Below are 12,876 nucleotides of genomic sequence, written 5' to 3'. Positions count from 1 at the left end.
AGTACTCAGCAAGTGGTTTCCCTACCAATTCCCGCCACCACTCGATGTTGTCAGCAACATTGTTTGCTAAGATGTGTGTGTATTTTCAGCAGCAACTGCCACCTGTTCTTGTTGCTGAGCCACAAACCACACGTATTTAGCAGCAAGCGATATCGCTATACTCTTGTCGTCTAGTTTCCCAATTTCTTGCGTCAATTTGACAGTAAAATTTTCATAATGTGCCTGTCGGAATCACATATCGCAGGTTGTTCTCCATCGAGATGTTCAAAGAGGAATTAGTAGTCCTTACGAGTTGATGGACGTCGACGACTTCTGCTGTGAAGAGCGCTACTACAACAACAGGGGTAAGAAGGGATGAGGCAGAGTATGTAATACACAGTTTCCACTCTGCGCTAAAGTAACTGTTCCAACCTTTCTACAGTACTATCCGAGACTTGGCAACGGAACCTCACACAACGTCTAGCACGTGATAGCGGGAATCTTCCGTTCGCCTGTCACTTTCGATGTAGTGACTCATTTTCATGGATGTCACCTACATCTAATACACCGAAACAGTGAGGTTGCGACCCCTTTGTTACCTTAGTATAGAGAGAGCAGCTGGTATCCGCGACATGTTGACGCGTTGCACCTCACATTTTAGCTTAGGTTTTAGTTATTTTTATAACCATCCTGAAGATCAACGCTTCACTGTAAGATAGGTAACCATCAAATTACTGAACATGGGACCAGCGTCTGAGATGGGTAAATACCGACAGCATCATTATTAGGAGACGAATGATGGGATCCTTTGCATGGAATGATTGCAAAATAAATTAAAACGATCGGGCTTTTATCTCATGGATGCTGACTGCTATGGACAAGTACAAAGTCTGTTGACAACGATCTGTCGACTTCACCTGAATCCTTTGGGAGGGAAAAAAAATTCCAAGGAGGTAAACTTAAATAATTACAAAAGTTGTTAACAGATACTACATCTAATTACTCTAAAACCAGCAAACAAAAACATTGTAACGCAACTTACACAGCATGTCTGCAAGCTATGACAAACTAGGAAAGAGGGGCACGGTAACTGAGTCTGACTCGCGCTCCTTTTCAGATACATGAGAACATTTTTCCCTACTCTATTATGTTTCAGGAACAGGCCATTTCAGTATCGCTGATTATCGACAAATCTCCACTACGGTGTCACAGAATAGACTTATTATTACACACAGACTGTTACAGAAAAAAAACCGCATGTAAGGGAGCCTGGCTGTTTACAAAAGTGAACGAAAATATGTGGTTCATCCAATAAGTAACATTTTAATGTGCATTACGGAATTGAGGAATGAACGTTAGTACGCAACGTTTCTTTGGAGTTAAACGTATTAGAGGATATGCTGGTGCTGGACAAGCATTGGGGAACTTTACGTAAATGATCATATCTACAATTCCGTGTAGTGATCTTTAGATAGCCCGGAATGTAATTTGCACGACCAAATGCGGATATGTACCGTTATTAACCAGAGGTAGTTATCGTTTCCTATTTGATTATTTGTTGAAGAGTACGTGCAGCCGACTGAACAGTTTACGAAATAATTTAAAAAATTGTTTTTGCCACGAACAGATTTTCGCATTACGGAATTTGTCGTAAGAAACTATTTCCTTAATTATCACTACGCGTCGAATAAGTCTTAACCTGGATGTAGTGCTCTCATACGGCAAATACTACAGTGCAGCGTGCAGTGGTGGGTGCGTTTAGCAAAAAGTATAATTTCAGCACGAGATTCATTCCACAAAACTAAGTCTTACAGTTTCTTTTCAAATGGAAAGATAAGGTGAAGTACTGAGCCGACAGCTTTAAATTACGGTCATTTTAAAGTAATAGTATCGGATTTTACACCTTGACTGTTTTATGTTGCCAGCATTGTCTGTAAGTTACCTAAGTTCAGCAGATATTGTCCCGGTTTTATGCACTTCCAACGATAAGATTTTTTTTTTAAGTCAGCACTGACACTAAAGCAGGAATACCTCTGTGCAATGATTATTATAAATACTGCAAAAATATTTTATCTATTTCTCGGACAAACTGTGAGAAGTTTTGACTACTGTTTGGAAATCGCATGGACGGATCGTGACAACCCACTCATTAAGGGAGCTGTGAACACGAGCCCGGATGATTTCAGTATTCTCGGTGACTGGAATGCTGCCCTTTCTTCTACATCTTCATGATGAGTGTGCTATAGACACTCTTGTCTTCCAAGATGACAACAGTCATTTGACATGGCTGCATCCGTACGTCCTGGTATGGCGAACACTCAAGCATCCTATTCCACCCCGACTGATGCTTTAAATCACCTCATCACATAGCCTCAGTCTCATAGAAATTGTTTGGCAGCATTTGCGACTGGAGCTCCATGCGATCTGATATCGTCAACGAGTGACTCCGGCCGGTCGTAGTGTACCTGAACAAACTTGAGGACTGTTTTGCTCGTCGAATTGGGTTCATAATCAAGGCTGGAGGCGTGTCACACGATGTTACCGTTATTTCTCCTGGGACGACAAAAGTATTTTTTCCGTTGTGTTGATTACACTTTCATTAACACGACATTGTCATTGTTGTTTTTACAGTTTTATTACTCCCATTAATCTCTTAGAACTGAAGTGTCATAAGCAGTTTTACTTCACTTACCAATACATGGAATAGATCCGCTGTTGAAAGTAATTCACGTTTTTCATGGACGTTGTAACTTTAAGTGTTTCGTAGAATGCTGCGAAAGCGCACACTACTCACCTTTGATGTACTCGACTTCCTCCGGCGTGAACTCAATGAGGCGGGACCTGGGGTACCCCTCAGCCTGACTGTTCTCCGCCACCCTCTGCTTCACGACAGCTGGGTAGTCACCCTCTGACGTGAAGATTGGGTGACCGTACAGCCCGGCCTAAAACACGATTAAATTTTCACTGATGACTAATAATTAGACGTCGGATTTTAGGCAAAAACCTATTTTGTTTGTCATCAAATAAAGACAACAGAAGTTGCAGATACATAAATTACGCCAATTTATGATCGAAAAAGATAGTTTTATAGCACCTAAAAATACATAATTTCAGGTGAGTACCTGATGGTACCTAAATTTTAAAAATCAAATAAAATGGAATTTTTATGACTAATATTCTCTCGTGGTCTTCCCAGCTAAGAATTAACGCAAATATTTTATCGAAAAGTGTAATTTTATAATTCCTTAAATACCTAATTTCATGTTAGAACCTCATTGTACCTCATTTTTAAAATTTTTTCTACCGATGTTACTACAAGATGTTTCACTGCACGACAGAATGGCGATGTACTTCCAACATGATGGATGTCTGATACATAGCTCGCGTGCGGTTGAAACGGTATTGAATAGCAAATTTCATGGCAGGTGGATTGGTCGTCGAAGCACCACACTATGACCCGCACGTTCACCGGATCTGACGTCCCCGGATTTCTTTCTGTGGGGAAAGTTGCAATCGTGATCCACCGACAACGCCTGACAACATGCGTCAGCGCATTGTCAATGCATGTCCGAACATGACGGAAGGCGAAGTACTCGCTGTTGAGAGGAATGTCGTTACACGTATTGCCAAATGCATTGAGGCTGACGGACATTATTTTGGGGATTTATTGCATTAATGTGGTATTTACAGGTAATCACGCTGTAACAGCATGCGTTCTCAGAAATGATAAGTTCACAAAGGTACATGTATCACATTGGAACAACCGAAATAAAATATTCAAACATACCTATGTTCTGTATTTTAATTTAAAAAACCTACCTGTTACCAATTGTTCGTCTAAAATTGTGAGCCATATGTTTATGACTATTACAGCGCCATCTATCACAAAGCGAAAAAAGTGTTGCAACTAAAACATTCATATTTCTTTACGTACTACACGAATATGTAATAAAAATGGGGGTTCCTATTTTTAAAAGCGCAATTGATATCCTTTTGACCTATGGCAGCGCCATCTAGCGGGCCAACGATAGCGCCATCTGCTTTCCCCCTTCAAGCTAGACAAGTTTCGTTCTTTGTAGATTTTCGTTTGACGCTTATTTCGTGAGATATTTGGCCCGGTTACTATCACTGGACCACCCTGCATAGTTCTCGTATATTATTTTCGTTCTCAGTTACAAATGTTTGGTGTGATGCTTTGTAATGTCTGTATTAAAAAATGTAAGGGGTAAGCTTCTATCGATAACCATAGTTGGGTGAAAATTCAATTTACCTTAGAGTGGAACCTTATCTCACCTTCCCCTACTGCTGCACTCACACGTACTGAGAATGAAAAGTCTACAACCTGTCTCTTGTGGATGAAAACTTATCTGTCCATTAAACATGAAGGTTGGAAGGTTTTCATTCGTTCGTTACTGCTGAAAGAAACACTGGCCAGACTTTGTTCTCAAAGGAAAGTCAAGAGGGTGTGATGTTCCAAGTTACAAAGTTACTTTGTTAATTCTTTAGACTGCATTTTTAGTCATCGAGATTTCAGACGGTTTATGTAAATCTACTGAGCGCAGGGAGTGGAACTGTGTATCAGTAGCAGATGTGTCAACAGTCAGATACTTGCGGGCAGCCAGGTTCGCAGATCCCGTGTGCCTAACTACACCGCCGTCCGGGGTGGCTGAGCGGTTCTAGGTGCTACAGTCTGGAAGCGCGCGACCGCTACGGTCGCAGGTTCGAATCCTGCCTCGGGCATGGGTGTGTGATGTCCTTAGGTTAGTTAGGTTTAAGTAGTTCTAAGTTCTAGGGGACTGATGACCTCAGAAGTTAAGTCCCATAGTGCTCAGAGGCATTTGAAAGATTTTGAACCTAATTACACCACGAAGAGGATGTGGGCGCCAAAGAAACTTTTTTTTTTTTTTCACTACTAGCTTTTGCCCACGACTTCGTCCTCGTGGATCTCGAACCCGCATGAATCTTGAAAAATTATGAATGTGAGAAAAACAGGTGTAAAAGACTGAAGGTGAAGCTGTCAAAAGGGGCAATGGAGAAGAACTCATGTGTTTTTAAGTACACATACTGATATTTGAAGTATGAAATACCAGTATACCCGGATAGGGGAGCAACGATATTTTAAGAAATTGCGAAAATTAGGAAATTCCTTTATATACAAAATTTGATATTTTGCCCATTAGAAACAAATAATCTTAGCTGTGACCCGCGAGCAAGCTATGTAGAGTTGTCCATGAGAGACAGTGGCGGCTCGAAGCGCCTGTGCTGGCGACATGTTGATGGTCAGGTTGGAGCATAAGCTTACGGGGAACTGCATGCGTTTGAAGAGGAAAGGGGAATTGTTGGGAATGACGGGTATGCGTGGCATGAAAACTATTTCACCAGCTCCCCAGTCCACGAGAATTTCACCTTTTATAATATTATTACGAAGCGACAGCACCTTAAGGTAAGTTTCATTACACAGCTTCGGAGTGGTTAAGTTTGCTGTGTCGTCCGAACAAGACACAGCCAGGGCAAAAACACCACAGCCGCAAAGATGGGAGCTGGTGCCGGTGCCATAGAGACTCGCCACTTACACCGGCGCCACGGGCGGCGCTGAGGATCAAGATATCGACTTCGCCTCGGCCAGTTGCCGCCCGAGTGCACTCCGCCAATGACTCAGAAGGCCAGCTCTCGCCCCCTTGGCTATAGATCATCGACCAGGGCTGACTCAGACAGGGAACGTCGTTTAGTGAACTCTTAGAAGTGAACGGACAGTAGTTGTAAACTGCTTTTGCCATGTACTGTGAAGTTTACCTACGATTCGCACTTAGCCACTTGAAACACCCCGTTTAAATTCCTTGTTGGATTTTGTGTAATTCATCGAAGCCGCCAAGCAGTTAATTAATGTGCTTATATGACCGTGTGCTTAATGGAAGAAAGGATACCGGTTTTTCTGCTGTGGTTTCGGTGGTATTTCAACCGAGTGCGGCTGTTTTGCAACTGAATAGTGGCATGACTGAAAGTTTGTCTGTTATTAAGGAACATAAAGGTTGCGATGTACAAACTGTATTGTATTTGCTACGAACACACAAATTCTGAGGCAGTTGCTACCTTCGCCTTACACGTCTAATTACATTTATATCTTTTTATTGGTTGCTGATTTTCAGTACTTCGTCACACGCAATGCTGATTGTTAACATTCACAACAATCCTCACTGCAATTCATGGTTGTTGCTGGCCGACGCGGTTGACGCGAAACACGTAATTCGGCACTTGTCACTTTCTGTTTCATATCACTCGCGAATCAGTATTAGTGAGGGTCAACCCCATGACGATCAGGGGGACGTGCTCACTTGTCATCACTTGTCATTTTCTTTTCTTTTTTTTTTTTTTTCATCAGTCTACTGACTGGTTTGATGCGGCCCGCCACGAATTCCTTTCCTGAGCTAACCTCTTCATCCCAGAGTAGCACTTGCAACCTACGTCCTCAATTATTTGCGTGACGTATTCCAATCTCTGTCTTCCTCTACAGTTTTTGCCCTCTACAGCTCCCTCTAGTACCACGGAAGTCGTTCCCCCATGTCTTAGCAGATGTCCTATCATCCTGTCCCTTCCCCTTATCAGTGTTTTCCACATATTCCTCTCCTCTCCGATTCTGCGTAGAACCTCCTCATTCCTTACCTTATCAGTCCACCTAATTTTCAACATTCGTCTAAAGCACCACATCTCAAATGCTTCGACTCTCTTCTGTTCCGGTTTTCCCACACTCCATGTTTCACTACCATACAATGCTGTACTCCAGACGTACATCCTCAGAAATTTCTTCCTCAAATTAAGGCCGGTATTTGATATTAGTAGACTTCTCTTGGCCAGAAATGCCTTTTTTGCCATATCGAGTCTGCTTTTGATGTCCTCCTTGCTCCGTCCGTCATTGGTTATTTTACTGCCTAGGTAGCAGAATTCCTTAACTTCATTGACTTCGTGACCATCAATCCTGATGTTAAGTTTCTCGCTGTTCTCATTTCTACTACTTCTCATTACCTTCGTCTTTCTCCGATTTACTCTCAAACCATACTGTGTACTCATTAGACTGTTCATTCCGTTCAGCAGATCATTTAATTCTTCTTCACTTTCACTCAGGATAGCAATGTCATCAGCGAATCGTATCATTGATATCCTTTCACCTTGTATTTTAATTTCACTCGTCATACTCCGGTGAATTTTGCCGTTCACAACTCACACGACCACCATTCTTGCCTGTCTCTCCGGCACCACCGGTCGCTCGACATTCTCCGGTACTACTCCGCACTCGACACTCGTCTCACTGCCTCCTGCAGCGCTCGACAATCAACTCCTGTTTGCTATCGACCTGGGCGTCGGATACTAGCATCTATGCTTGTGGGATCACGGATCCCTTACACACTGAAGGCCTTTTTTGTGTTACATTACATGCACTGCTCCAGACTTAATTATTCGACAAGTCTAACAGATAAGTAAATCTTTTTATATCATTTGTGCTACTTTGTTACTAATTTGTTGGAGCGTTGTAGAGCCTTCGTTCACCTATCCTGTTACTGAGTCTGGGACATAGCCGTGTAATATTGGCATGGATCATGATGTTTCGATTGTGAAGCGCTCAACTGCGCGGTCATCAGCGCCCGTACAAAGTCCCAATTTTTACACAGTCCAATTTTTTCTCAATCCGGTCTAGCCACGGTCACGAATGATGATGATGTAATGACGAGGACAACACTAACACCCAGTCCCCGGACAGAGAAAATCCCCAACCTGGCCGGGAATCGAACCCGGGACCCCGTGATCCAGAGGCAGCAACGCTAGCCACTAGACCAGGAGCTGCGGACAGAGGCCGGGAAAAATTATCTTAGCGGTGTACTGGACCAGAAGACGTTTCACGAACTCACAAGCTCGGCCTTCCGTAACAACAGTGGCACCTAGGCCTCCTCAGCAGTAGCGACGAGACCTAGCGACTACGGTCTACAGAAAAGTTCAGGAGCAGCGTAGTCGGAATAAATACTTTCAGAAGCGTATTATGCGCGGTGAGTCCTGGTGCAGGGAAGGGAGTTAAGAAGCTCTACCGGATAAATGGTAGCATAGATCTGGTGCAGAACTGTATTTATGAAACGATACACCACTTCGTTCCCATCAGTTTCATAGCAGCAGCATTATATGTTATTTCGGATATATCTTCATCAACGAAACGAATATGTTCCTCCATCGAAGCAATAACTAGACAAAGGCACTGTGGCAGAGTCACAGACCCATTCGATTCGGGCAATATATCCTCGCCGGTATACTCTACAAGACATCCACTGAAACGATCGCATTACGAGAGGCGTCGCTGTTTTATTTTGTGTGATATCCGTCAGACTTCTCCTGTTATAACCCTAGGAACTAGAGCAGATAAGGTGAGCGCATGTCTCTAGTACCCAGAGCTACAACAGGTGAAGTCTGACGGAAAGCAGCGACGCCTTCCGTAAATGTGATCGTTTCAGCGGATTCTTGCAGATTGGGACTGACTGCTTTCACGCCTTTTTTGTGTGCCTTGGTGCACTCGTCGCAAACGCTTAGGCAACACTCTGATAGGATCTTCGCCTTGTTGCTCTTTCGCGATACTGCGCGTACTGGGGTTTCATTTATGTCTAAATCCAGAGATATCTTGTAGACAAAAAATGGCTCTGAGCACTATGGAACTTAACAGCTGAGGTCATCAGTCCCCTAGAACTTGGAACTACTTAAACCTAACTAACCTAAGGACATCACACACATCCATGCCCGAGGCGGGATTCGAACCTGTGACCGTAACGGTCGCGCGGTTCCAGACTAAAGCGCCTAGAACCGCTCGTCCACACCGGCCGGCTCTTGAAGACAGTGTGGGCAGTTTTCCCGCCGTGGGTAAGATAGCAGCAATCCCAGAAGACGCAACTGTTCAAAAAATGGCTCTGAGCACTATGGGACTTAACATCTGAAGTCATGAGTCCCCTAGAACTTAGAACTCCTTAAACCTAACTAACCTAAGGACATCACACACATCCATGCCCGAGGCGGGATTCGAACCTGTGACCGTAGCGGTCGCGCGGTTCCGGACTGAAGCGCCTACAACCGCTCGGCCACACCGGCCGGCCGCAACTGTTAATTCTACCTTCCCGTGCCTTCTGATTTCAACCAATGCTAATGGAATCAAAATTGTTTTGCCTGTACCACCAAGGACCTCAAGGAAAAAGATTTCAGCCTGCTCTTGAGCAACACTCCGTAATACGTTGTCCTGTACTGACTTTTGGTCACTGGAAAGGCTGCCAATGTTATTATTCACGATCTCAGCCATTGCAGTGAAATATAATTTGTCTCCGCAGCATATACGCGATTGTCTCACAGATGTCAGCGCTTTCCTGCGATTTGGGAAGACCGTAATGACTTACAGGATTGCCGCTAATGGAAATAACAATATGTCGAAGCGAGCAGAGGCAACGACTGATAACACTCTAATCACAGTCTGCTATCTCCATAAGCGCCCCTACCCACTAAAGAAGTAATAGATGTCGCTGATACTTCTTTCTCAGCTGCACAGGATGGGAAAGTGCGCAGAAGATCATCATAACTGATAACAAATGACGCGATCCACTTGCACTTCCACCGATTACGGCGTCGTCGAGCGTTTCTATCTAATTTAGATCATGATCTAGCAGCCGCAGCGCACTGCAACCTGCGTGAAATGTTGAATGTTCAACGCCATTTTCAGTTCTCCGAAATGCGAGACACCTGGCTCTGCGAACAGTGTGTAATAAAAGGCACAAGTAAAACAGCATTCACCGTTACTTGGATGGACAGTGCACACACTACCTAATGTGGGGTCCTGATAAACGCCTGGAAAATCCTTCCATTGACTGACCGCGTCAGCGTCTACTGAAAACTGTTATATCCTAGCCAGTAATGCTACCCGAGCCCGCTGCCAAAAGGTTGGCAGCATCAAAGTCCGGACGCCGTCCGCATAAGCAGCGCCAGCGAGACAGCAAATCGCCGCAAGTCTGCGCGCGCCACCGCTGGCTTCTGGCTTCTGAAGCGCTGGAGTGCGAGCGCTAGGACAGTTCTGTATTCGCCGCTCAGTTGTATACTCGCCACCGAATTGTGTACTTGCTAGTAAGTTGTGTGTTCATCGCAGCAGAGTTGTTGTTTGTCGTCAGCCGACGCTGACCTAGCCGCTCCGACTCGAACTAGACAGATTCTGTAGGCACGGAGTCACTACTGTGTTTCTGTATCTTCTTTAATAAAGATAAGTACCGACTTTTATTTAATCAGAGTGTTTGGGTTTTCATCTTTCTGTTCACTGTTCCAGCGGACCGGTCGGCCCGCTATTAAAAGTGTGGCGGTGACTTCGTAAGCCGTTTCTACAGCGAATTGTTTGTCGCTACGAACACCGCCACAAAAAAAAACCCTCATTGTTTGTCATAAATATAGTAGGAGGGCAATTGTTGTACGAGGGCAGTTCAATAAGTAATGCAACACTTTTTTTTCTCGGCCAATTTTGGTTGAAAAAACCGGAAATTTCTTGTGGAATATTTTCAAACATTCCCGCTTCGCCTCGTATAGTTTCATTGACTTCCGACAGGTGGCAGCGCTGTACAGAGCTGTTAAAATGGCGTCTGTAACGGATGTGTGTTGCAAACAACGGGCAGTGATCGAGTTTCTTTTGGAGGAAAACCAGGGCATCTCAGATATTCATAGGCGCTTGCAGAATGTCTACGGTGATCTGGCAGTGGACAAAAGCACGGTGAGTCGTTGGGAAAAGCGTGTGTCATCATCGCCGCAAGGTCAAGCAAGACTGTCTGATCTCCCGCGTGCGGGCCGGCCGTGCACAGCAGTGACTCCTGCAATGGCGGAGCGTGCGAACACACTCGTTCGAGATGATCGACGGATCACCATCAAACAACTCAGTGCTCAACTTGACATCTCTGTTGGTAGTGATGTCACAATTGTTCACCAGTTGGGATATTCAAAGGTTTGTTCCCGCTGGGTCCCTCGTTGTCTAACCGAACACCATAAAGAGCAAAGGAGAACCATCTGTGCGGAATTGCTTGCTCGTCATGTGGCTGAGGGTGACAATTTCTTGTCAAAGATTGTTACAGGCGATGAAACATGGGTTCATCACTTCGAACCTGAAACAAAACGGCAATCAATGGAGTGGCGCCACACCCACTCCCCTACCAAGAAAAAGTTTAAAGCCATACCCTCAGCCAGTAAAGTCATGGTTACAGTCTTCTGGGACGCTGAAGGGGTTATTCTGTTCGATGTCCTTCCCCATGGTCAAACGATCAACTCTGAAGTGTATTGTGCTACTCTTCAGAAATTGAAGAAACGACTTCAGCGTGTTCGTAGGCACAAAAATCTGAACGAACTTCTCCTTCTTCATGACAACGCAAGACCTCACACGTCTTCGCACCCGAGAGGAGCTCACAAAACTTCAGTGGACTGTTGTTCCTCATGCACCCTACAGCCCCGATCTCGCACCGTCGAATTTCCATATGTTTGGCCCAATGAAGGACGCAATCCGTGGGAGGCACTACGCGGATGATGAAGAAGTTATTGATGCAGTACGACGTTGGCTCCGACATCGACCAGTGGAATGGTACCGTGCAGGCATACAGGCCCTCATTTCAAGGTGGCGTAAGGCCGTAGCATTGAATGGAGATTACGTTGAAAAATAGTGTTGTGTAGCTAAAAGATTGGGGAATAACCTAGTGTATTTCAATGCTGAATAAAACAACCCCTGTTTCAGAAAAAAAATGTGTTGCATTACTTATTGAACTGCCCTCGTACATAAGAGCTCGAGCAAAACTATCCTCCTGAGAGAGATTGAAATAAGCTAAAAGTATGGCACGGTGAGGATTTTCTAAACGTTCCTGCAGTGAAATGAAATCGTTGACTGTTTTCTAAACGAACATGTGAGTGCATAACGGTAGGGTGTCGTTCGTGAAAAGGCAAACGCCAGACTGCTTGCGTGGTACCATTATAGCGACCTGACTGATCTTTGGTCACTTAGTCACGCTCAACGCTCTGAAAGCCAAACGTCACCTGGTGGCTTCCCTCATTTCACGTGTTTGCAAATGTATTTGCTCGATTCTATGCCAGTGCAGTATTCGACATTCAGGTGAGCTTCAAATGCACGTACTGGTGAGTATTGTGCTACCAACAGACTGTCTACTGCAATACTCGTACTTTCACCGCGCGTATTAACTTCAGCTGTGAAGCCGCCAATTTCAGGTGCCCGTCCACGATACACTGGACACATGTTCCCAGTAGCAACATGTTCACCAGAAACAGTTTCGCTAACAAATTTGTTCGGAAACTTCTTCCGGCAACGGTCTTCTCTCTGGCTAGTTGAACTGGTATTTAATGAGCCACATGGACCATGTATCATATTGGTTTCGACAGTGCTGTGCAGATGGGGTCTGTGTCAGGATTTGGTATTTCGGCGCTAATAACTCGATCAATGTCATTGGACCTAATCTTCTCTTCGAACAACAAAAGGTTGTGCGAATAAGGCAAAGCATGCTTCTGTCATTCTATCGAATGCATATAGCCACCGTACTGCTCCAGATAACTTTTCGCTTGTAAGCAGGTCTATCAGACGATTTTGTTTCAAATGAAATACTCGAGAAATCAAGTTGTGCCTGTCGTAGGATGCGTGGCCGGCAAGTTAATTCGTTCTCTATTTCGGGCCACTTTGGATAGTTCGTCTAGTAATAAATAAATATCTGGCGCCGTATTTTCTAACGCATCCTGAGTACGCTCTGCCATATTCCTGGGAGCACCAGTAAATGTGGATGAGAGAATCACCACCTTATCGAAGTTTTCAGCATCAGAATCTTGCTATAAAGTGTCTCTAAGGTCGATGCAATTTTC

At 44.4% G+C, this 12,876-nt stretch overlaps 1 protein-coding gene across 1 annotated transcript in view; it reads right to left on the bottom strand.

The window, feature by feature from the left end:
• The window catches only part of LOC124805396 (myrosinase 1-like), a 110,068-nt gene that overhangs the window by 30,929 nt on the left and 66,263 nt on the right, over window positions 1-12,876 (bottom strand). The window contains exon 7 of the mRNA XM_047265958.1: window positions 2,774-2,921. Coding sequence (XP_047121914.1) covers window positions 2,774-2,921 — 148 coding nt within the window. The remainder of the gene's footprint in view (window positions 1-2,773; window positions 2,922-12,876) is intronic.

This window comes from Schistocerca piceifrons, chromosome 7 (genome assembly GCF_021461385.2).
Source record: "Schistocerca piceifrons isolate TAMUIC-IGC-003096 chromosome 7, iqSchPice1.1, whole genome shotgun sequence".
Taxonomy (NCBI): domain Eukaryota; kingdom Metazoa; phylum Arthropoda; class Insecta; order Orthoptera; family Acrididae; genus Schistocerca; species Schistocerca piceifrons.
The sequence above is the reverse complement of the archived record's forward strand: the minus strand, read 5'-3'. Positions and strand labels throughout refer to the sequence as shown.